Source organism: Pelophylax lessonae (assembly GCF_965119305.1).
Source record: "Pelophylax lessonae genome assembly, chromosome: 13".
Classification (NCBI taxonomy): domain Eukaryota; kingdom Metazoa; phylum Chordata; class Amphibia; order Anura; family Ranidae; genus Pelophylax; species Pelophylax lessonae.
In genome coordinates, this window is record NC_138780.1 from 182,560,937 (window position 1) to 182,586,707 (window position 25,771).

General features: G+C 45.5%; 1 protein-coding gene across 4 annotated transcripts in view; it reads right to left on the bottom strand.

Annotated features, from left to right (window-relative positions):
- Window positions 1–3,857: 3,857 nt before the first annotated feature.
- STON2 (stonin 2) overlaps window positions 3,858–25,771 on the bottom strand; it is a 133,623-nt gene continuing 111,709 nt past the window's right edge. For all 4 annotated transcript variants that reach the window (XM_082275281.1, XM_082275282.1, XM_082275283.1 and 1 more), the window contains 3 exons: window positions 12,103–13,920; window positions 9,398–9,600; window positions 3,858–4,500 (listed from right to left, as the gene is read on the bottom strand). In XM_082275281.1, the coding sequence (XP_082131407.1) occupies window positions 4,417–4,500; window positions 9,398–9,600; window positions 12,103–13,920 (2,105 nt within the window). In that variant the 3' untranslated portion in view covers window positions 3,858–4,416. The remainder of the gene's footprint in view (window positions 4,501–9,397; window positions 9,601–12,102; window positions 13,921–25,771) is intronic.

Here is a 25,771-nt window from a genome sequence, read left to right on the forward strand (position 1 = left end):
TCCCATGTCGCTGAAATTTTCTAAAAATAAAAAAATAAAAAAATGACAATATGGCAACCTGGAGACGTTCTGTACACAGATGGTATACTGAACGCCCCCACAAATATCATTTCCTGTTTGTGTGATTGGCTCACTGATTTCCTCAGACATCTGCTCTAAGACACTGGGGTAGATTTACTAAAACTGATGCAGTCAGAATCTGGGGTAGCTGTGCATGGTAGCCAATCAGCTTCTAACTTCAACTTGTTCAATTAAGCTTTGGCAATAAAACCTGAAAGCTGATTGGTTTCTATGCAGAGCTGTACCAGATTTTGCACTCTCGGTTTTAGTAAATAATCCCCACAGAGTAAAGTTTTAGGCATTCCTTGCAATAGGAACTTCATTTTTTGGTAATATACTGCCTAGGTTTACCTACTTTTATAGGGATGAAGACACTGCAGCTTTCCTCATCAGAACACTTAGGGGTCAGTTTATAAAACTATCGTTGGATGAATGTCATGCACATTTGTAGAGTCTGAACGAAATGTTCTAGTATTTTTTTTTATTGATTAATTACTCCATCTAGTGGCCAAAATGTGGTATATTTTCTCATTGAGTTAGTTCAGAAAACTATACCAGTTTTTTGCCACTAGCTGGCGTGCACCAGAGGATAACAATGAACTAGACTTGTCTATTGAGGAATCAGACGTCTCCCATTGAGGGATCAGATGCCTCCAATTGAGGAATAAGACCCCTCCCATTGAGGAATCAGACCCCTCCAATTCAAAATCAGAACCTTCCCTTTTAGGAGTCAGACCTCTCCCACTGAGGAATTAGACCCCGTCCCACTGAGGAATCAGACCCTTTTAGGAATCAGACCCCTCCCACTGAGGAATCAGACCTTTTTAGGAATCAGATCTCTCCCACTGAGGAATCAGACCCCCTCCCACTAATGGAATCAGACCCCTCCAACTGAGAAATCAGACCCCTCCCATTCAGGAATCAGAACTCTCCCATTGAGGAATCAGACCTCTCTCATTCAGGAATCAGACTCTCCCCCCCCCCCGGGGAATCAGACCCTCTCTTTCAGGAATCAGACCTCTCCCACTGAGGAATCATACCCCTCCCATTGAGGAATCAGACCCCACTCATTCAGGAATCAGACCCCTCTCATTGGGGAATCACATGACTCCCATTAAGGAATCAAACCCTTCCCATTCAGCAATCAGACCTCTCCCATTCAGGAATCAGACCCCTCTCATTCAGTAATCAGACCTCTCCCACTGAGGAATCAGACCATCCCATTCAGTAGTCAAACCCCTCCCATTCAGGAATCAGATCTTTCCCATTCAGGAATAAGACCTCCCCCACTGAGGAATCAAACCCTTCCCATTTAGGTGTGAGACCCCTCCCTTTTGGGAGTCAGACCTCTCCCACTGAGGAATCAGACCCCTCCCATTTAGGAATCAGACCCTCTCTTTCAGATACCAGACCCCTCCCATTCAGGAATCAGACCCCTCCCATTCAGGAATCAGACCCCTTCCATTCAGGAATCAGACCCCTCCCATTCAGGAATCAGACCCCTCCCATTCAGGAATCAGACCCCTCCCATTCAGGAATCAGACCCCTCCAATTCAGGAATCAGACCCTCTCTTTCAGGAATCAGACCCCTCCCATTCAGGAATCAGACCCCTCCCATTCAGGAATCAGACCCCTCCCATTCAGGAATCAGACCCCTCCCATTCAGGAATCAGACTCTCTCTTTCAGGAATCAGACCCCTCCCATTCAGGAATCAGACCCCTTCCATTCAGGAATCAGACCCCTTCCATTCAGGAATCAGACCCCTTCCACTCAGGAATCAGTCAGCAAATGACATGGTTTACCAGATTTTTCTTCAGAGTAAAAAAACTGGTAGGAATCTGCAACAAGGTTTGTTAAAATCCCTGCAATGGGCATTTATCACCCACGGGGGAATGTTTTTTCTCAACAAAAGTGGAGTTACACTTTAAAGATAAAAGCAGGCATTCTACAGCGTCTGTTCTTAGGCAGGACATTTACTTGTAAAAGTTGACAGCAGAGTACAGGATTTTTTGTGCTTGTTACAATGTGATGAGAATGACATTGATGGCGGGATTCACATCTACAAATTCACACGTACATGAACGCACACGCACCACAATTCATGGTATATGTGCATGTCCACCCCAACTAAGCATACACAGCATAAAAAAATTATTTTGCCCTTGTGAGCACCATAATGCAGAAGGTAATGCAATGTAAGTTGTGAAGTGCTACATTGCTAAAAAAAAATAGGGCAGGATTTTTTTTCATATGTTAAGGCTTGTAAAAGACACTTTAAAGTAAATGAGTTGCCTTAACACAACATGCGTTTACATGCCTGAAGGCCTATTCACACCAAAACTCAGTGTGCTGCATGCATTTAAAATAGTTTGGCTGCCAACTCAACTCAATGCATAAAAAAAAATTGTCCCTGTGCGTTTTTTCTGCCACGCAGAGAAACAGAGCATATGCATCTGTGCAGTGCATTAAAACACTGCTGTGTTGCAGTGCACTGTAGATGCTGGCAACACACATCCATGTTTTGAGCTGTGAATAAACCCTATGGCATGGATGCACAACCTGTGGCCCTCCAGCTCTCCCATCATGCCTCTGCCTTTGGGAGTCATGCTTGGAACTTTCAGCCTTGCAATGCATCATGGGACTTGTAGTTCCGCAACAGCTGAAGGACCACAGGTTGAGAACACATGCCCTAAGGCAGGGATCCTCAAACTACGGCCCTCCAGCTGTTGCAGAACTACACATCCCATAAGGCATTGTAAAACTCTGACATTCACAGACATGACTAGGCATGATGGGAATTGTAGTTCTTGAACAACTGGAGGGCCATAGTTTGAAGACCCCTGCCCTAAGGGGTCTGTTTAAAAGAAACATTTGTTGGGCGAATGTTACAAGGAACCACCCAGCCACCATGAACTATCTCTGTATTCTGATCGTCAGTACCATCTAGTGGTCATAATGTGGTATTTTCCTGGAATACCACGATCAGGAAAATACCAGATTAGCCAATAGAGTTGACAATCATAAGAAATAAAAATACTAGACGAATTGCCGTGGTTATTTGTGATGGCTGGGTGAATAGTTGTAGCATTTGCCTAGCAGATTTTTAAATAAGCCCCTAAAAGAAAAATGATTGCAATTATCTGAGCAAGGTGATGGAAATCATGAAAATATGCCCCTGCCTGGTGGTAGTGAGAGTGGAGGACATCACCGTAATGTGAGGGGTTGGAGGGTTTAGAATGACTATAGGCGACGATGCTCTTGCAGTGATAGCACACACCTGGCTTAATTCACAAAGCTTTGACCCAAGGCACTCTTTTTTCAGCCATGTGACTATATTTTTTCAAATTTTATTTGATTCAACTGAAAAGAACTGTCACTTTAAAAAAAAAAACTAAGTATCCTGATGTGTAAACTTTGTGAATTGAGCCTAGACAGCAGTAAACAACAGTCCATTTGATAGCTGTGCAGCAGGGCGGACAAGGGAGCCGTGCCCATGGCCGTACCCAACTCACAGCTGAGTTGCTCTGATGAGGAGGGTCCGGAGAGGAATGGACTGCATTAATATCCAGTGTTTGTGGAACAGATGATGCTAGACACATAACAAACACTGATCCATTCACAGCTGGGCCATGATGCTGCCCAAGTGGGTGTCGGTGCACAGAACAGCCCTTGATAAAGGTCAAATGATATTCCAGAGTGAAGTCACTCAGTACAATGTAACAAACCTCAGCCAATAAAATCTTGTTACTGGGATGCGGATGATGGTGCTACAGTCTCACCAAGAAGTAATCTGATGTGTAAATCAAGAGATGATTCAGCCCTTTACTGAAAATCCCTAAATATTCCCTAAAAAATATGAAAAAACTTCTGTGCAAATTGTTTCTACATGAAAAAAGAATCTTTCCCTGTGTTTTCCGACGCAGGATGTCATTAAATTGTCCTTGAAGGTTTGTTTTCTGTGCATTCACAGATGAAATGTTCGTGCTGTGCCGAGAACGGGTTGTGAAATGGTCTGGATTTGGAAATGGTAAAATAGGTTCTCGAAGACTGACTTCATATCAGCCAACCGGCACTGCAGGACCATCCATGGAGAATCCAGACCACGGTCTGTGGTGGTAGAATCGAGGTAAGGTCCACTGACCACCATGTAGAGTCCCAAAAATTAGACTTCTAATGTTCCATCCACAATGACCCTGGGGTAGAAGTCCAGAGAAAATACCACCGACAAAATGTCACCATATTTGTATATCCAGATATGGGAAGTATTTGTTCCATCACTGCCTGGCAGGTCTGGTCTGAGTGGTTGGAAGTCATGAGGCCCAAGTTCATCCTCTGTTTATTAGTTCCCAGAAAATTTACTGAGTGACACATTCCAGAGGGTTGTCCACCATTTCACTGTCCATGTCCGGGTTCAACGTCTTCTTCTGCTCAATCTCCACCTGGCCAGAAGAGAAAGATGGTGATTACTGACGCCTGATATATCAAGTCATACAAGTGCAGATGCAGTGATTGTCATAAACCATGTGAATTTATAGGAAAACAACAAACAAATCCAACTGGGATGACTCTGTTCCACCGCTAATTGTTCAGGGTTCTCTGTACAGCGCCACACAATATGTCACAGCTATATAAATGTTTAATAACTGTAGCGTGCAACAGTGGTACATTGTTAGAGTGTAAGCTCTTCTGGTTTAGAGTGATGTTGATGTGACTGGCTCAGTGTTCTCTGTACAGCACTGTGGAATATGTCAGTGCTATATAAATGTATAATAATAGTGTGCAACTATGGTGGGAAATTAACCACTTTACCACCGGAGGATTTTGCTGTCTTACGTCTGGGCCACTTTTTGCGATTCGGGCACTGTGCGACTTTAACTAACAATTGTGCGGTCATGCAACGCCGTACCCGAACGAAATTTACGTCCTTTTTTTCCCACAAACAGAGCTTTCTTTTGGTGGTATTTGATCACCTGTGCGATTTTCATTTTTTGCGATATTAATAAAAAAATGGCGACAATTTTGAAAAAATAACAATATTTTTCTACTTTGACAGTTAAAAAATATCCAATATATTCAATTTTTGTCATATATTTAGGCCAAAATGTATTTAGCTACATGTCTTTGACAAAAAAATTCTCAATGAGCGTATTTTTAACCGCTTTAAGACCGGAAGATTTTCCCCTATTCCTGACCAGGCTATATTTTGCGATTCGGCACTGCGTTACTTTAATGGACAATTGCGCGGTCGTGCGACGCTGTATCCAAATTAAATTTCTGTCCTTTTTTCCCCCACAAATAGAGTTTTCTTTTGGTGGTATTTGATCACCTGTGCGATTTTTACTTTTTGCGCTATAAACAAAAAAAGAGCGACAATTTTGAAAAAATAACAATATTTTTTACATTTTTTTTTATATGAAATTCCCCCCAAAAAATGTAAAAATCAAAATTTTTTAACATTTTAGGCCAATTTGTTTTCTGCTACATATTTTTGGTATAAAAAAAATCACAATAAGCTTGGTTTGCACAAAAGCTATCGCAGCTAACAACTATGGCAAATTTATGTCATTTTTTTTTTAACTAGTAATGGCGGCGATCTGCGATTTTTTTTGTGGGACTGCGACATTGCGGCGGACAGATCAGACCCTTGGCTGACATTTTTTACACTTTTGGGGGTACCAGTGACATTACTACAGTAATCAGTGCTATAAATATGACACTGGCAGGGAAGGGTTAACTTTTATTGGTGATCAAGGGGTTAATGTATGCCTGGTGCTTACTAACGTGTGTGGGGGGAGGGGGCTAAGTGACACGGGGACAGATCGCAGGTTCAGCTATGCTGAATCCTGCAATCTGACCCTGCCTGTCACTTAGCTTGTGTAAACAAAGCGGGCGGATCTCCACACTCGATCGCCGCCGCTCCTCCCCTGGCCCGACTCCCGCTGTGACTGAAAACAGCGGGAGCGAGCCTCCGGCGGCGCACGCGCGCTGCCCACAAGGGGAGGAGTCCAGCGACGTAGGTCTACGCTGCTGGACGATATCGAGCCACTTTGCCGCAGTACGGTCAACGTGACCGGTCGGCAAGTGGTTAAGAGTGTAAGCTCCTCTGCTGCAGAGTGATGTGACTGTCTCAGTGTTCTCTGGACAGCACCATGGAATATGTGTGACATATAAATGCATAATAATAATAGCGTGTGACTGTGGGGGGTCATTAGAGTGTAAGCTCCTCTGCTGCAGAGTGATGTGACTGTCTCAGTGTTCTCTGGACAGCACCATGGAATATGTGTGACATATAAATGCATAATAATAATAGCGTGTGACTGTGGGGGGTCATTAGAGTGTAAGCTCCTCTGCTGCAAAGGCACTGATGTGACTGGCTCAGTGTTCTCTGTACAGCACTACAGAATATGTCAGCACTATATAAATGTTTAATAACAGCAGCGTGTAACTGTGGTACAATGTTAGAGTGTAAGCTCTTCTGGTGCAGAGATTGATGTGACTGGCTCAGTGTTCCCTGTACAGCACTGCAGTATATGTCAGAGCTATATAAATGTATAATAACAATAGTGTGTTACTGTGGCGGGATATTAGAGTGTATGTTGTTGTTTATTAAAATTCCTACAAACATAATAAAAACATTTTTACATATATACAAAATAAATAAAAATATATATAAACAAATAAAGCTTACATCAGCATAAAAACAGAAAATTGCTTTTTTGCCAGAAAAAAAAAACATAAAGAAAACTAAATATACCATCCAAGACACATTTTCATATTATTATTATTATTAGCACGATTCAACTCAACAAAGCCCTAACCTCCACTAAAACACCCCCTCAGGCTAAGAAACCATTACACATTTATCCCATGCATGCAGCCTTTTTCCAAAAATCCAATCCTATAAAAAATCTATGGGACGTGAAAGGACCGAAAGAAAAGCCGCACACCCAGAGACTGACAGACAGCAGCTACGGGGACCTGACATTCCTCCACGCCTTTGTCCAGGCTCCTGGCTGCCACCAGTCCTTCTCAAGACCCCAAATCTTCCCAACCTCACCCAGAATGTGGTGCACCACCACCTCGTCAGGAAGGACTTTTTTCAGAGTGGAAACCTGACACCGTGCATTCCACGTGAAGTAAAGGACTACTAAGATAACTAGAAAAAGTGTCTCAAAATCCCGATGCGTCTCAAACTACCTGTACGACCACTCCGCATAACTCAAGCAAAATCCAGATGCGTCTCAAACTACCTGTACGACCACTCCGCATAACTCAAGCAAAATCCAGATGCGTCTCAAACTACCTGTACGACCACTTCGCATAACTCAAGCAAAATCCAGATGCGTCTCAAACTACCTGTACGACCACTCCGCATAACTCAAGCAAAATCCAGATGCGTCTCAAACTACCTGTACGACCACTCCATATAACTCAAGCAAAATCCAGATGCGTCTCAAACTACCTGTACGACCACTCCGCATAACTCAAGCAAAATCCAGATGCGTCCCAAACTACCTGTACGACCACTCCGCATAACTCAAGCAAAATCCAGATGCGTCTCAAACTACCTGTAGTACGACCACTCCGCGTAACTCAAGCAAAAACCAGATGCGTCTCAAACTACCTGTACGACCACTCCGCATAACTCAAGCGGGAAAGGAAAGGGATACCCAGAGCCCCACCCACCCGCTTATAGACTTCTATATTGAAGGTACACAGAAGCAAGAAATGGTCCATCGTCTCCTCCACACTCCACTCTTGGACCTCCACGGTTCTCCACAGCGCGATGCTTCAAGTTGCCCTTCACATAGAGTCTGCAATGGAATGAGAGCCAGGCCAAATCCTGAAACTTTAAAGGGATTCTTTCTAGAATAATCAAATGCAGACCCTCCCTCATAATGGGCCTGGGCAATCCCTCAAGGCCAGTGATTCGTTAAAGGCAGATTCAACAACCCTCCTCTCAAGGGCCTTCCTAGGAAAATACTTAATTTCCTCCACTGTCATTCGCCACTGCCAAAGCATTTTCAGGCACGGGGCAACGTAAGGTGGGAGCTTACCATGTCGGACCCTCAGGCTTTTCACTGGCCCACCATTCTCCCAGCGTCGCAGAAAAGGCCTAAACCAGGACTGAAAAATACCAACTCACCCAGGCAGTTCCTCTGCCAGCATGTTACCAAAATTATGTTTCAAAAACATCAGAGAAAAAAATACCCCTGGGTTGACCATACCTAGGCCACCCATCCGCCTGGGAAGGTAGGTTACAGACCTCTTAATGAGGTTCAGTTTGTTCCCCCATAACAGCTGGAAGAAACAGGTGTAGATCTTTGCATAGAGAGACACTGGCAAAACACAGACAAAGCTGCCATACAGAAATACTAGGATCAGCTCAGTTTTAATCAGGTCAATCCGTTCCCTGTAAGAGAGTTTTCATTTCTTCCAGCTGGCAACCTCGGCATCGGCATCTTGTAGCCTGCTTTCCTTATTTGCAAGGCCGTAATTGCCAGGACCAAATTTGATGCCTCAAACTTTCATTTCCTGCCGGGGCTCTGGGGAGGCGTCCTGGAAGCTCGAAGCTATCGTCTTCCTCTCCCATTCAGAAAACTTCACTCTTATCCTGATTAATCTTTGAGCCGGATGCCTCAGCATACTGCTCCATCACTGAGACCACCTCCTTCGCCACCACTTGTCCTTCTCAAGACCCTAAATCTTTCCAACCTCACCCAGAAAGATGTGAACCACCAGCTCAACAGGAAGGACTTTTTTCCAAGTGGAAACCTGACACTGTGCATTCCACGTGAAGTAACGGACTACTAAGCTAACTAAAAAAAAGTGTCTCAAAATCAAAATCCTGATGCGACTTAAAAGACCCCTACGACCACTCCGCATAACTTAAGCGGGAAAGGAAAGAGCTACCCAGAGCCCCACCCACCCGCTTATAGACTTCTATATTGAAGGGGCACTGAAGCAAGAAATTAGACATTAGAGTGTAAGCTCCTCTGGTACATAGACACATGTGACTGGCTCAGTGTTCTCTGTGCAGCACTGCAGAATAGGTCGGTGCTATATAAATTAATTATAATAATAGTGTGTGACTGGGGTAAAAAATTAAAGTGTAAGCTCCTCTAGTGCAGAGACTGATGTGACTGGCTCAGTGTTCTCTGTACGGTATTATAGAATATGTCAGAGCTAAATAAATGTACAATAATAATAGTGTGTGACTGTGGTTAGACATTAGAGTGTAAGCTCCTCTGAACAGACTGATGTGAATGTTGCCTCCTTTATAATATATTTTTCACACAGAAATTGACACTGGAAATAAATCTGATCAGATCTCACCTTGTAGTGATAATGGGCAGAATAGTTCACCCATTTTTTGATTTCTGTCCTGTCCTCCACTGAGATGGAACGCACGGCAATCTTTGACGCAGAGGCGGCTGGCATATGGTATTCTACCTCCACGTGTTTTGCAAAGGTCTGTGGCACTTCCCGGTCTGATCCGAGCTCCAGGCGGCAATAGAAGCAGTGGGGGTGACCCGATCCTTAAAGGGACAACAGAAGTCAGTGACAGTCTGCACAAAGGCTGATGGAAGTTCTTTTTTTTTTCTTTTATATGAACAAGAATGGGATCTGTAAATAATCAGCACATTATTAGCCTATTTAAGGGCTTTATTTTCAGTGGGAACAAAGATCTGGCATCTCTAACACTGTGTATGTAATGGCAAGGAATGCTGGAGGATCTATTGCCACTGGTGGGAATCTTTTTTTGCATGGGGGTCTTTTGTTACTGAAGAGGCCTACTGTTGTTGGAGGGGGTGCCTTTTGTTGCTGGGGGTCGATTGTTGCTAAGGATCTACTGCTGAGGAAGGGGTCTATTGTTCCTGATTGCTGGAGGGTCTATCAACACTGGTGGGGTTCTATTTTTGTATGGGGGTCTATTGTTGCTGAGGATGCCTATTGTTGCTTGGGGGGTTCTCATGTTGGTGGGGGATCAGTTAGTGCTGAGAGGGATCTACTGTTGAGGTATGGGTCTATTGATACTGGCTGCTGGGAGATCTGTTGCTGCTGCTGGGGGTCTATTGTTGCTGGGGTGGTATTTTGTTGCAGGGGGCTTCGTTGTTGCTGGGGGGTTAACTGTTGCGTGGGGGATCTATTGCTGCTAAGGGTCTATTGTTGCTGGCTGCAGGGGATCTATTACACTGCTATTCTTGTTATAACTAACAAACTCCATACAAATTATTTAGCACCACAAAGTGATCCTTGGTTCTGGACGGTACTGGGAGGTGGTAGAACCAAGGGACGGTGCTTGGAGGTGGGTAGGGGACAGAGACAAGGGGTGACTCACAAGGGGGGTTCTTGCACCTATTCTCTGAGCAAAAAAAACCCTGACATAATTTATATGTATATTGGGGATAATCATGTTGGCTCGTCAAACAAATTCTCCTTTCTTTTTAGTAACTGTGCTTTACTGTTCCTTTCAGTGGATGAAAGCCCACAAGTTGCATGAGATTTAAAGCAATAGACTATGGGACTGATCCTGTTATTTCAGCAGTCAATCTGCAGGGATAAGGAATATACTGTCTGATATATAGATGGCCACTAGAGGGAGACTTGCATTTTATTGGGTGTATGCCAGAATATGAACAAGCAACCCATGCAGGCTCCCTCGTGAAGGATTTATTCTTTGCCTGCCTTGTATAACTTTGCTTACTTTGTCTGAGCCTCACAGTCCTTGGTCATCTACACTATGACAATTAATGGCCTGTTAACTGCCTACTGTCTTTTGAGAGTGATTTACAGTTTCAAATAAAATCTACAGGTGAGAATGTAAACAGCTATTATGCACACTCAGGAGCTGGTGGATGGTGTGTTGACAGTGCAGCAATCGTCTAACATTAGATAACCTCTGACTGCTGACTCTCAGGTTGAAGAGTCAGACCCAAAGTAAGTTGAACCCTGGAGCTCAGAGTCTGGCTTTAAAGCAGTGTTAATTTTGGCAGCAAATTTCAATTTAGTTTTAGTCTTAGTCTTAGTCTTGGCATTTTAGTTTTAGTCCCATTTTAGTCTTCTGCAAGTGTTTTAGTTTTAGTCGTATTTAGTCGACTAAAACTCCAGTACATTTTAGTTGACTAAAAAGTCCTACATTTTAGTTGACTAAAACTCATTTTAGTCATCTATAATGGAATGGGTGTAGTTCAATTGTAATTTGTAATGCATTATTTAAGCATTTCTCTACAATTTCCAAACTCATTATATACTACTGCTGGTCCTGGAGTGAAAAATCTAATATGTTATTATTTATGGTATTAAGCTTTGAGCATGCACCAGTGTTAATTTTGGCAGCAAATTTTGATTTAGTTTTAGTTATAGTCTTTTGACTAAAATGCCATTTTAGTTTTAGTCGTATTTTAGTCTTAAGTCTAAAATGCCATTTTAGTTTTAGTCGTATTTTAGTCATCTGAATTGTTTTAGTTTTAGTCGACGAAAACGTTTTAGTCGGTTTTAGTCGACTTTAGTCGACGAAATTAACACTGCTTTAAAGCCTCGTACACACGCAACGATTGTTGGCCGACCGATCGGCCGTCTTTTGTTGTGTTGGTTGAAATGTGCTCTAGACTGCACACAAATTTTATCGGCCAACAAAAACCAACTTCAGAAGTGATGTCATGTTCTGGTTTACTTTTTGTTTGTTTTTTCTTCTCTGAGCATGCCCAGTCTTGCTCATCACATTTTTGTCTGCCGAAATCTGTACTGACTGAAGAACAATCGGCAGTTCTGTTGACGGCCAACAAAAATTTTATAGCATGCACACCAGATTTTGTTCGGCCGAAAAGTCGCAGTCGGTTGTCGGAAGCATCATACTAACAAGCCGACAATCGGCCGATCGGACGTTGGCCGAAAATTCATGGCCAACAATCGTTGCGTGTGTACGAGGCTTTAGTCTAAATACATAAAAGTCTCAGGAAATTTTCATAACAGAAATTACCTGTAATAAAGTCAAAGTAGAAAAGTGTTGGCAGGAATCTCAGAACAATGTTTCTCACCTGAGTTTTTATCTGGCAGTCTGTTTATCCTCCACACGATGGCGCTATAGGCATGTTCATACTTAGCTGTTCCCAGTGTTACTCTCATGGCTGGCTCTGTCCCAGATAAGCTGGGAGAACCGAAGCTGGCCTCCCTGTTGACTTTGGCCTTCAAGGACTTCTCGCCCAATACACTGTCTCTCCGGAAATAGTTTACCCACTCTGGCGGTACTGGGTGCCGAATAGTGATGTTCTCACAAGGGACCTGTGACAGACTGTCCCTGTTGGAGGAGAAGCCTGAAGACATAACCAACCAACTCTGGAGCTCGACCTCGGCTCCGCGAATGCAAGCCATGGTCCTGAGCGTGAAAGGCAAAGTCTTTTCAGAAAATATTGTCCTTACCCTCATTAGTTCAAACCTACAGGCATCCAACGGGGTGAACACCACCATTCTGGTGCTGTGAAATACGTCTTCGTCTGCAGACGAGTGGAATTGGCAATCGTGGAGTCTCACCCACTTGGTGGTAGTGGTTGGCATAATGTCATGTCTGGAGACAACTTCATTGCCTTTAATGAGGATGTCGTTAAGCCCTAGGCTGCAGTCCGCCATACCTGAGATAAAGCTAAGAACATTGACGCATGTGACCACAGAGTGTTCGAGGAGCTGGCCTTCCCCCTTACCGAGGATTCCACGGAATTCATCTTTCACATCCACAGTGATCTCCTCCTCTATGTAGTTTTGGTGCACAGTGCTAAGGTCTACTGTGGCCGGAAGGCGGAAGAGGACATCCTGGACAGAGGCGGTCATGCTTATGAAGTCTGAATAGTCCGTTGTCCCCAGCTTGACCACTTGCTCTCTCTCCCCTGTGTGACTGACCAGAGGCATTGGCTGGTACTTGCGTTTCTCTTTGTACAGCACCCGGTCGATACGGACAGTGTGAATCCTGCCGTTTTCATCATAGTTTTGGAGTTTAGGATCTGCAATCTCATGGTTGACCTCTAATTTAAATTCTCGAAAAGGCTTTTCCAAACCCTTTTCGTAAAAGAGCTGCATAAACCCAGCTTCGGTGACTTTGACGTAGATAGGACCCCAGTGCCTAGAGGACATAATGTTCTTTTTCTCCGGAATCCTAAGCATCATTGGCCAGCCATCTTTTGGCTGGGGCTTGGTAAAAGTCAGACAAGGGCCAAGGGGTTCATCGTATTTCAGAGGGTCGTCTGGCAGAGTGGGACTACCAGGGGAATCTGGGTCTTCAATCTGAATCTGTTTGAGATGTTCTACAGCATCAGCTTGCAAAGCCTTCTTTCGGTAATCCTCAAACTGATCAGTATCGAGTTCTTCAGCAAGAAGGGAGATGGAATTTCTTTGGCTTGAGTCTGGGCCACTGGATACCGAAGAGTGTTGAGAACGCCGTTCTTGCTCCTCAAACCATGTGCTGAACGGGTTGATTGGCGATGGCTGGACATCTTTCAAGGCCTCATCTAAAAATGGGTTGGGAGCCTTTGTGGGGGTGGAATTTAACGATAGTTGCCTGTGCAAAGATGAAAAGTCAAGCCTCTGCGTCCTGTTTAGGTCAACCAGTGAGCTCTTGGGCCTTTCCCTTTTTTTTAAGGCTCCAGCGGGTTTAGAGACAAAGTCTGGTGTTGAAGGAGATTTTGGGCTCTCTGGTGGTTTTCGAGGAGCGTCCTTTGGGGAAGGTGGAGCAATTTCATCTTCAAAAGTGACCCAACTGGGAAAACGAGAATTGGTTTCGGTGTGACCGTTAACTGGACAAGTGTTGGATGGCCAACCAACGGTCTCCATGTCTAGCTCATCATCATCTTGGAGAGAAGAGTTATCTGAAAGATGAAAAAAATATTAAAGATGTAACACGAGGCAACAAACATGAGAGTATAGTGTCAAAAAATGTCTACTAATAAACTTTATAGGAATTAAAAAGTAGATAAAGTTAATACGGAACTCCAGCCAGGAATGTTTGATGCAGGTAATTTCCATTCCTCTTCCTGAGCATGTCAAAGCTGAGCAGCTCCCATGATGCAGTGGGGATATTAAAAGAGACACTTAAAGGTGTCATTCCCAAGACTTCTAGATTGGCTGTACTCCCATCGCAAATCAAAACGGTTAAATATAGTGATGGCAACGGCCTTTACAAACGTCTTACTTTTTAATGAGTTCTTTGACGTCCTGCAGGCTGCGTACTATATAAACAGGACGCCTGTGTTTTTTTGCATGCTGCTTCCCAGAAACTCTGGGGCTGAGAATCAGCATTGGCGCTGACTGCACAACGTCCGGAACCAGGAAAAGGCTGAGATAAGAGTCACACAACCCTCAGCTGCAGGAAGAACCCCTGACACTTACACCAAACTCCCTTAACCCTTTAGACTAAACCACCGGCATAGAGATAAAACAGAACAGTACACCAGTAAGTGCACATAAAACACTCTTATAATCAATATATATAAGTTATAATAATATAACCAGATGAATCAAATCCAATCACGTGTCAGGTCCCTTGTGCAAATTCAAAAAACCACCATTTCCAAAAAGCCAGCAAAGGGAGGGAGAGGTTGTTGTGATGGGATAGTATAGTAAGGGCTTGTACACCCTTGCGGCAGATCTTGCCGCCCTTCTAAAAAGCAATTCTTTCCTTTAAAATGGAGCCAAAAAGAAAAAAGAATATTAGGGTATTTCCTGTGCTGGTTGAATTCTTTTCATACTTTTTTCTTTTTTTTTTTACTTTGCCACTAGATGACACTAATGGGCCATACGCACTATACAATTGTCCTTAGATTTTTTCCTTTAGATTTACCAAAACCATATAATATGAGGTCAAATCTAAACACTTTCAATTTGTATGCAATCAGTCTGGCCCTTGCACTACATAGTTGAAGGTAAATCTAAAGGAAATCTAACAACAAAAATTGTATAGTGTGTATCCAGCTTAAAAGTCATACGAAATATCTATGATTCTTAGCGCCATCTAGTGGCCACATGATGTATTCTCTATTTTAAATTGATGAAATCCATTCAACCAGCACAGGAAAACTTCACCTAAAAGGGGAAATTCTGCTGTAAGGCCTCCCCCTCCTTTGCTCCTCTTTGACATTTTTTTTTTACTAAATTTTATTTATTTATAATTTTTCACATACATTTCTTATACATTCATGGTTTCATGTATTATTCACATTATAACAGAGGTTAAGATTTATAGCTTCAATAACTTTCCCACTATGGGGAGGGTACAAAAGAAAGGGAAAACAAAACAATGAGAAGTAATCGCATCTTACGTATTCCCCCAATTTGCTGGTCTGTTTGTGTACCTAACCCTCTGACCTCTCTTTTAATACTCAGAGACCATGAGGAAACAACAAGACTAAACACTGAACACTAAATAAAAACAAAACAGGGCAAAAAAAAAAAGGGGGGGGGGGAGAGAAAAGGAGGGGGGGGGGGAAGGGAGACCCAGGGGGGGGGAGGGAAAAAAGTGGCCAGAAGAAATAAAGGGGGAGTTCTCCCTGGTTATGGGGTTCCCCCTGTATCCTAAGCCCTCTGACATTTTACACTTTTTTTTTTTGAGGTGGTGGGAGCAGGTAGCAGGTTTCTGCTTGTAATGCCTAGTCCAGGGGTGTCAAACTCCATTTCATCGTGGGCCGCATCAGCATTATGGTCTTTAAGTATATAAACAGTAAGAAAGCGAGGCCAGAACACATTGGCCCCATAAAAGATGATAAAGGAAAAATGGCCACTGAGGACAGAGAAAAGGCGGAAGTGTTAAATAATTTCTTTTCTTCAGTCTTCACAAAGGAATCGGGGGGCTACACGAATTGTAAGGCCGAACTAAATAATACACCCCAGGAAGTGCCGCCATGGCTAACAGAGGATAGACTTAGAGCTAAACTAGAGAAACTTAACATAAATAAATCCCCGGGACCGGATGGCTTGCACCCAAGGGTTCTAAATGAGCTCAGTCAGGTGATTGCCAGACCATTATTCTTGATCTTTAAGGATAGTTTACAGACAGGTATGGTGCCAGCTGATTGGAAAAAAGCCAACGTGGTACCAATATTTAAAAAGGGGCCGAGATATATCCCGGGTAACTATAGGCCGGTCAGCCTAACATCTGTAGTCTGCAAAATTTTGGAGGGGATGATAAGGGACCACATACAAGACTTTAGTAATGAAAACGGTATTATAAGTAGTAATCAGCATGGATTCATGAAAAATCGTTCATGCCAAACCAATCTATTAACCTTCTACCATGAAGTGAGCTGCCACTTAGATAAAGGTAAGCCTGTGGATGTGGTGTATCTGGACTTTGCAAAGGCCTTTGACACCGTTCCCCACAAACGCTTACTGTACAAACTAAGGAAGGTAGGTATGGACCATAAGGTGAGTACCTGGATAGAGAACTGGCTCCAGGGGAGAGTACAGAGGGTGGTGATTAATGGGGAGTACTCGGATTGGGCGGGTGTGGAAAGTGGGGTCCCCCAGGGTTCTGTCCTGGGACCAATCCTGTTTAATTTATTCATAAATGATCTAGAGGAGGGGATATCGAGTACAATCTCAGTATTTGCAGATGATACTAAATTAGGCATGCCAATATCTTCTATGCAGGATGTGGAAATCTTGCAAGCAGACCTGAACAAAATAACGGGGTGGGCAACTACATGGCAGATGAGATTTAATGTAGAAAAATGTAAAGTAATGCACTTGGGGGCCAGAAACCAGAAAGCAAACTACTCACTAGGGGGGGAACCTCTGGGTGAGTCTAGGATGGAAAGGGACCTGGGGGTACTGGTAGACAACAGGCTTGGAAGTGGCATGCAATGCCAAGCCGCTGCAAGCAAAGCCAACAGAATACTGGGTTGTATAAAAAAGGGGATTCACTCCAGAAATAAAGAGATTATTCTTCCACTCTACAAGACTCTGGTCCGGTCACATCTGGAGTATGCTGTCCAGTTCTGGGCACCGGTCCTCAGGAAGGATGTGCTGGAACTGGAGAAAGTCCAGAGAAGGGCAACAAAAATAATTAGGGGAATGGAGGACATCGGCTATGAGGAAAGACTACAAGCACTGAACTTATTCTCTCTGGAGAAGAGACGCTTGAGGGGGGATATGATATCAATGTACAAATACTGTACTGGCGACCCTGGCATAAGGAACAAACTATTTAGAGTAAGGGAATACAATAAGACACGTGGCCACTCACTAAAACTAGAGGAAAGGCGGTTTAACCTTAAAGTGCGTAAGGGGTTCTTCACTGTAAGAGCGGTAAGGATGTGGAATTCTCTTCCGCAAGCAGTCGTATCAGCGGGGAGCATTGATAGTTTCAAAAAACTATTGGATGGACACCTTAAAGACCACAACATACAGGGGTATACAATGTACGGTTAAAAGCAAACACACACACATAGGTTGAACTGGATGGACTTGTGTCTTTTTTCAGCCTCACTAACTATGTAACTATGGTTGCCCTCAAAGGGCCGGTTATATCTGTAGGATTAGATGTCCAGAGCACCCCATGTCCTGGGGAGGCAAAGGCGAGCCTTTCTACAGCTGCACAGAGGAGTGCAGGATCTGGCAAAGGAGTTCTGTCCTCTCTGCTGTTGACTACAGAGACAAAGTGGGGGCAGAGACAAGGGGGGTGCCGCAGCTGCAGGAGAGGTGCGAGGGCCACATGAAATGGCCTGGGGGGCCGCATTCGGCCCGCGGGCCTTGTGTTTGACACCTGTGGACTAGTCCATCTGATCGGAAGTTCTCCTTCCCCCCTCCCTCTTCGCAGTCTTCTGGGACACGTCACGTGTTCTAGAAGACTGTGGGACCATTTACAATGCTCATGCACGAAGAGTCAAACAAAGTATCTATGATACTTAGCGCCATCTAGTGGCCACATGATGTATTCTCTATTTTAAATTGATGAAATCCATTCAACCAGCACAGGAAAACTTCACCCAAAAGGGGAAAATCCTCTGTAAGACCTCCCCCTCCTTTGCTCCTCTTTGACATTTTACACTTATTTTTTTTGAGGTGGGGGAGCGGGAAGCAGGTTTCTGCTCGGAATGCCTAGTCCATCTGAGTGGAATTTTCTCCTTCCCCCTCTCCCTCTCCACAGTCTTCTGGGACACGTCACACGTTCTAGAAGACTGTGGGACCATTTACAATGCGCAGCTCATGCACTAAGAGTCAAACGAAGTATCTATGATTCTTAGCGCCATCTAGTGGCCACATGATGTATTTTCTATTATAAATTGATGAAATCCATTCAACCAGCCCAGGAAAACTTCACCCAAAAGCGGAAATTCCGCTGTCAGGCCTCCGCCTCCTTTGCTCCTCTTTGACATTTTACACATTTTTTATTTTAGGTGGGGGAGCGGGTAGCAGGTTTCTGCTCGGAATGCCTAGTCCATCTGAGCGGAAGTTCTCCTTCCCCCCTCCCTCTGGTTGACTCTCATGTAAGGGGGCTTTGAAGGGGACCTAGATATAATAGGGGACTCTTATGGGGACACCAGTTGTAAGGGGGGTGGGCTCTGATGTAAGGGGCTTTTATGGGGACCCTGATGTAGGGGGAAGCTTGGATGGGAAACCTGATCTGGGGAGGGGGGGGGGGACACTGATGGGGAAACCTGTTGTGGGGGGGGGGGGGGCCTGATGTAAGGGAAATGAAATTCTGATGGGAAAACTGATGTAAGGGAGGACAGCTGATGTAAGGGGAGACTCTTATGGGAACTCTAAAGTAATGGGGGACTCTGATGAGGCATTTGATGTAAAGGGGACTCTGATTTAATGAATACTCTAATGGGGATGCTGATATAGTGGGGGACTCTGATTGGGGGACCTGAGTTAAGGAGAAACTCTCATGGGGACACCTGATGAAAGGGGGAACTCTTAGGGGGATACCCAATTTAAAGAAGAATCTGATGGAGACTCTGATGTAATGGGGGACTCTGATTGAGGCACCTGATGTAAGGGAGGACTCTGATAGGAGCACTTGATGTAAGGGGGGACTCTGATAGGGACACCTTATGGAAGAGGGGGGGGGGCCTCCGATGGGAACACTTGATGTAAGGGGGGACTCTGATGGGGACACCTGATATAAGGGGGGATTCTGATGGTCTCACCATATGTAAGAGGGGACTCTGATGGGGACACCTGTTAAAAGGGGAACTCTGAGGGGGACACCTAAAGTAAGGGGGACTCTGATGGGAGCACCTGATGTATGAGGGGAGTCTGATGGGCTCACCAGATGTGAGGGGGGACTCTGATAGGGCCACCTGATGTAAGGGGAGGGTTTTGATGTAAGGGGGACCCTGATGTAAAGGGGGATTTTGTTGAGCTCACCAGATGTATGGGGGGACTCTGATGGGGACACCTGATGAAAGGGGAACTCTGAGGGGGACACCTGATGTAAGGGGGGACTCTGATAGGGACACCAGATGTAAGGGGGGACTCTCATGGGCTCACCAGATGTAAGAGGGAGTGTGATGAGAACACCTGATGCAACAGGGGAGTCTGATGGAAACACCTGATGTAAGGGGGGACTCTGATGGGGACCACCTGATGAAAGGGGAACTCTGAGGGGGACACCTAAAGTAAGGGGGACTCTGATGGGAGCACCTGATGTATGAGGGGAGTCTGATAGGGACACCACATGTAAGGGGGGACTCTCATGGGCTCACCAGATGTAAGAGGGAGTGTGATGAGAACACCTGATGCAACAGGGGAGTCTGATGGGAACACCTGATGTAAGGGGGGATTCTGATGGTCTCACCATATGTAAGAGGGGACTCTGATGGGGACACCTGTTAAAAGGGGAACTCTGAGGGGGACACCTAAAGTAAGGGGGACTCTGATGGGAGCACCTGATGTATGAGGGGAGTCTGATGGGAACACCTGATGTAAGGGGGGACTCTGATAGGGACACCAGATGTAAGGGGGGACTCTGATGGGCTCACCCATATGTAAGGAGGGACTCTGATGGGGACACCTGATGTAAGGGGAGGGCTCTGATGTAAGGGGGACCCTGATGTAAAGGGAGATTCTGATGGGCTCACCAGATGTAAGGGGGGACTCTGATAGGGCCACCTGATGTAAGGGGAGGGTTTTGATGTAAGGGGGACCCTGATGTAAAGGGGGATTTTGTTGAGCGCACCAGATGTATGGGGGGGCTCTGATAGGGACACTAGATGTAAGGGGGAGTGTGATGGGGAACACCTGATGCAACAGGGGAGTCTGATGGAAACACCTGATGTAAGGGGGGACTCTGATAGGGACACCAGATGTAAGGGGGGACTCTGATGGGCTCACCATATGTAAGGAGGGACTCTGATGGGGCCACCTGATGTAAGGGGAGGGTTTTGATGTAAGGGGGACCCTGATGTAAAGGGGGATTCTGATGGGCTCACCAGATGTAAGGGGGGAATCTGATGGGGTCACCTGATGTAAGGGGAGGGTTTTATAGTAAGGGGGACCCTGATGTAAGGGGGGACTCTGATGGGGACACCCAATGTAAGGGGAACCCTGATGGAAAACTCGAGGCAAGAGGAAACTCATTCATAAATAAACCTAATATTTTTTCAGCCCACAAATATCATTACACTATTTGATGTGATTCTCGTAATGGAAAGTTTGGAGCCCCCGGCTTTAGGCCTTTGTACTGCATATTAGTAGGTGGATGTAATGAAGACGGTACAATGAGAGTGTAATGTGCGTGTGTACAGCGACTCCGAATAAAAATGCTACCGGCTCCGGATGTCACAGTGCTGAAGGACGCTCCTTGTTGGGGATCACAGATACAATGACATCCTTCCTGTTCTCACTTTATCAGAGGACACCCGGGAGTGATGGGGGACAGCAGAATTGGTGACAGCAGCGTTGGTGGCGGAGGAGGCGTGACTCCCGGTTTTCACGTCTGTTTACAGATGGGACATGAAAAGCTGAGCGATGACTGAGATCAGAGACAGCTGCTCCTGTTTAGAAGCCCGACTGTGGATCAGATCCAATTTTCAGTATAAATAGATTGTCAGCTTCCAGGATTACAGACAGGGACCTCCCTACCGTCACACGGGAGATATAAGACTCAGAGGGGATTGTTAATCAGTTCGATCGATTGTAACTTTGTATAACGAAAAAATAAACAATGTATCAAATCTGACTTTTTTCCCTTCAGTCTTTCACATTTGTACCGACTCTTCTCTGATTTCACTGCACACTGCGAGCTTCTCACAATGTGCATTTGAAACTGCAGCAAGTCAGATGGAGATTGCTGCATTTCCTCTCCCCAACCTGATTATCCCTGGCCCGCCCCTTTCATTCATTGGATTTCAGTTCTTTCAATCATGGAGGCTCAGCATCACATGTGGGCGTGGCCTAGGGTGGTCTGCATGCATATTCAGCTCCTCCGGACTCACCTCCACCCATTATGGCATTTTACTGGCACTCTATTGGTATCCTTTAACTGCTTACCAACCGCCCGCTGCAGTTATACTGCGGCAGGCAGCCGCTCCTGCGCCAACCGCCGTAGGTATATGTCGGTCACGCGCCTGCAGCTAGGGGGCTCCCGCCCGCCGCCGGCGGCGCTCTCCCGCCCCCCGCGGCGTGTTCCCCCACCGCTCGTCAGCGGGGAACCTGATGCACAGGGCAGGTGGCTCCGATTGCCGCCTGACACCCGCGATCGTTCCTCGCTGAGAGAGAAGAACGGTCGGCTGTTGTAAACACAGCTGACCATTCTTCTCCCTGGAATGATCACAGAGCTCCTGTGATCCTTCTATATAGGATCACAGGTCTCTAAGATCATTTCACAAGCCACGCCCCCCCACAGTTAGAAACATGCCCCTAGGTACACATTTAACCCTTTGATCACCCACAGTGTTAACCCCTTCCCTGCCAGTGCCATTATTACAGTAACAGTGCATATTTTTAGCACTGATTACTGTAGTAATGTCACTGGTCCCCCCAAAAGTGTCAAAAATGGCAGTTAAGGGTCCGATCTGTCCACCGCAATGTCGCAGTCCTGCAAAAAAAATCGCAGTAGAAAAAAAAAAAAAACAATAAAAAATGACATAAATCTTGTAGACGCGATAATGTTTGCGATAACCAATCAAAATACGCTTATTGTGATTTTTTTTTTTCTGTAGCAGTAAACAAATTGGCCTAAAATGTTAAAAAAAATTAGATTTTTAATTTTTTTTTTGGGTATGTCATATAGCAGAATGTGAAAGATTGTTTTTTTTCAGAATTGTTAATCTTTTTTTGTCTATAGCGCAAAAAATAAAAATCGCACAGGTGATGAAATACCACCAAAAGAAAGTTCTTTTTGTGGGAAAAAAAGGACATCAATTTTATTTAGCGACCGCGCAATTGTCCATTGTCGCAATTGTCGCAAAATATGGCCTGGTCATCCTTCTGGTCCAAAAGAAGTTAAACTACTAAAATGCTAAATGCTTAAATTGCTAAAATGCAACAGATTCGCCGACGCGTTTCAGCTGCCCTGGGCCTTACCCATAGCTCATTTTACTGCTTGCTTCGGGGCTGAAAGCTCTTAAAGAGAAACCTCACTCTCTCAATCAACATTGTCCATTTTTAATCCTTATGCTGCTAATATTAGTACAGTAAATAGATAGGAAGGTATATTATATATTATATTTGCTTGTTTGTTTGTTTTTTTTTACATTTCTTTAGCTACTTCCTGGTCACAGATGGATCAAAAAATTCAGCCAGTTCAGCAGGAACCAGACGAGTTTCGATCCATCTATCAATCCACTTCTTATGAACGGTCCTGCTGAAAACTTTTCTTTTGATCACCACATGTAGCCAATCAGCTGCGGTGTTAATCAGTGTATTCTGGAGGTGGGGGAGTCCTGCTATCAGAATACAATGATGCAGGAGGGGGTATTCTCATCAAATGTGTAGATGGGGGGGATTGGCTCATGTGTATGCAGTGCCTGGACAAGGTTTCAGCGCCCAGGGCAAAGATGCCAAAACTGTGCCCCCCCCCCCTTACCTTAGGGTTGGGATCAGACCGCCCACATCCCTTCAATAAACCATTACGCCCATGGCAGCCGTCCCTCCTGCCCACCCCTTGTCCCAGCTTTGCATGTATGGCCAGCCTTGCAACATCCACTGCTCAGTGAAGCCTTCTTTGTTGCCCAAAAATGCAGTTAGACTTGTTTTGCTTGATCACTGTTCCTTCCCTGTAGACATACTGGAAAATCTCTACAACCAGGTGGGCTAAAGAGTCAGTCCAGCCAAAAGTGGCATATAATGGTACAACATACTGTGCTGAGTCGGCCCTTACTTCTTATATTTCCTGGATACACCAACCCCCCCCATGTTTCTGCACAGCTCAGAATTTTGTGTGCTACCACCCACTGTGGGGTGTCCTCGCCCACCTGTGTGTGTTCCTACATGCTCAACACAGGGACAGTGGGACCCCCTTATAATGGGCGCAGCAGGTGTATAGACCCAGGATATCATCACAGGGATGCTGGAAACCCATCATAATGGGCACAACAGGTGTGCAGATTTAGGAACTCAGCACAGGGATAGTGGGGACCCCTCATAATGGGCACAGCAGTGTACAGACTCAGGAACTCAGCACAGTGATGGTGGGAACCCCACATAATGGGCACAGCAGTGTACAGACTCAGGAACTCAGCACAGCGATGGTGGGAACCCCGCATAATGGGCATAGAAGTTGTGCAGACCCAGGAACTCGACACACACAGGCATAGTGGGAACTCCACATAATGGGCACAGAAGATGTGAAGACCCAGAAACTCAGCACAGGGATGTTGGGAACCCCTCATAACGGGCACAGCAGGTGTTCAAACCCAGGTACTCAGCACTGGAATAGTGGGCCCCTCATAATGGGCACAGCAGGTGCACAGACCCGAGAACTCAGCACAGAGATGTTGGGAACCCCACATAATGGGCACAACAGGTGTACAGACCAGGGGACGCAGCCCAGGGTTGTTGTGAACCCCTCCTAATGGGCCCAGCAGGCGTGCAGACCCAGGAACTCAGCACAGGGATGGTGTAAACCCCTCATAATGGGCACAGCAGGTGTATAGACCCAGGAACTCAGCACATGGATGCTGGGAACTCCTCACAATGGTGTGTGTTCCTACATGCTCAACACAGGGACAGTGGGACCCCCCTTATAATGGGCGCAGCAGGTGTGCAGACCCAGGATCTCATCACAGGGATGCTGGAAACCCATCATAATGGGCACAGCAGGTGTTCAAACCCAGGTACTCTGCACAGGAATAGTGGGCCCCTCATAATGGGCACAGCAGGTGCAGAGACCCGAGAACTTAGCACAGGGATGGTGGGACCCCCTCATAATGGGCACAGCAGGTGTACAGACTCAGGAACTAAACACAGGGATGGTGGGAACCCCTCCTAATGAGCCCAGCAGGTGTACAGACCCAGGAAACACAACCCAGGGATGGTGTGAACCCCTCATAATGGGCACAGCAGGTGTATAGACCCAGGAACTCAGCACATGGATGCTGGGAACCCCTCATAACGGGCACAGCAGGTGTGCAAACCCAGGTACTCAGCACAGGAATAGTGGGCCCCTCATGATGGGCACAGCAGGTGTACAGACCCAAGAACTCAGCACAGGGATGGTGGGAACCCCTCATGATGGGCACAGTAGTTGTGTAGGGATGGTAGGAGCCCTTCATAATGGGTACAGCAGGTGTACAGACCCAAGAACTCCTTGCAGGTAAGGTGGGAACCCCTCATAATGGGCACAGCAGGTGTACAGACCCAGGAACTTAGCACAGGGATGGTGGGAACCCCTCATAATGGATACAGCAGGTGTACAGACCCAGGAACTCAACACAGGGATGGTGGGAACCCCTCATAATGAGCACAGCAGGTGTACAGACCCAGGAACTCAACACAGGGATGGTAGGAGCCCCTCATAATGGGCACAGCAGGTGTACAGGCCCAGGAACTCAGCACAGGGATGGTGGGAACCCCTTATAATGGGCACAGCAGGTGTACAGACCCGGGAACTCCATGCAGGGAAGGTGGGAACCACGTATAATAGCCACTGTAAGTGTGAACACCCTGGAACCCAGCACAGGGATCTCACCAATACAGTCCCTGAAAGACCAATAAAACCTAATTCTTCAACACCTACCAAACAGTGAAAGATCAGTTTTGGGTGGAGTGACTCTTTAAGATCAATATATCATCTTCTAATACTCATCCCAGGTAAGTCCTCCAGTCTAGTTCATACATGAGGGGACAATATATGATGACCCCCCTCACACTGCCATTGTATGGTGAAGATTCTGCACATTTTACTGTCATTTGGATGGGAGAATTAATGGAAAACACAATGGGGGTCTTGGAGGAGATCGCTGAGCGGAACGTTCTGTGGTTATCAGCAGAGATTTCATCTCCCAGTGTCACTGCGACGTGTCAGGAATGGCGGCCAGATGGAACACTTTCTTATGGCTTCCCGCCGCAGTGCGTTCCCCAAGTAGGAAGCAGAATAATTAGGAGGCGGAGGACTTATTATAGGAGAATTGGATATATTACTATAAATGACACATCATAGGTGACACATCTGACTGCCTCTCCTCCAGATTTCTCATATCGGTGCGTATTGTCGGTAGCTGGGACAACATCCGATCGTTTAACCTCGCTGATACAAAGAGGTGACACGTCAGCCCC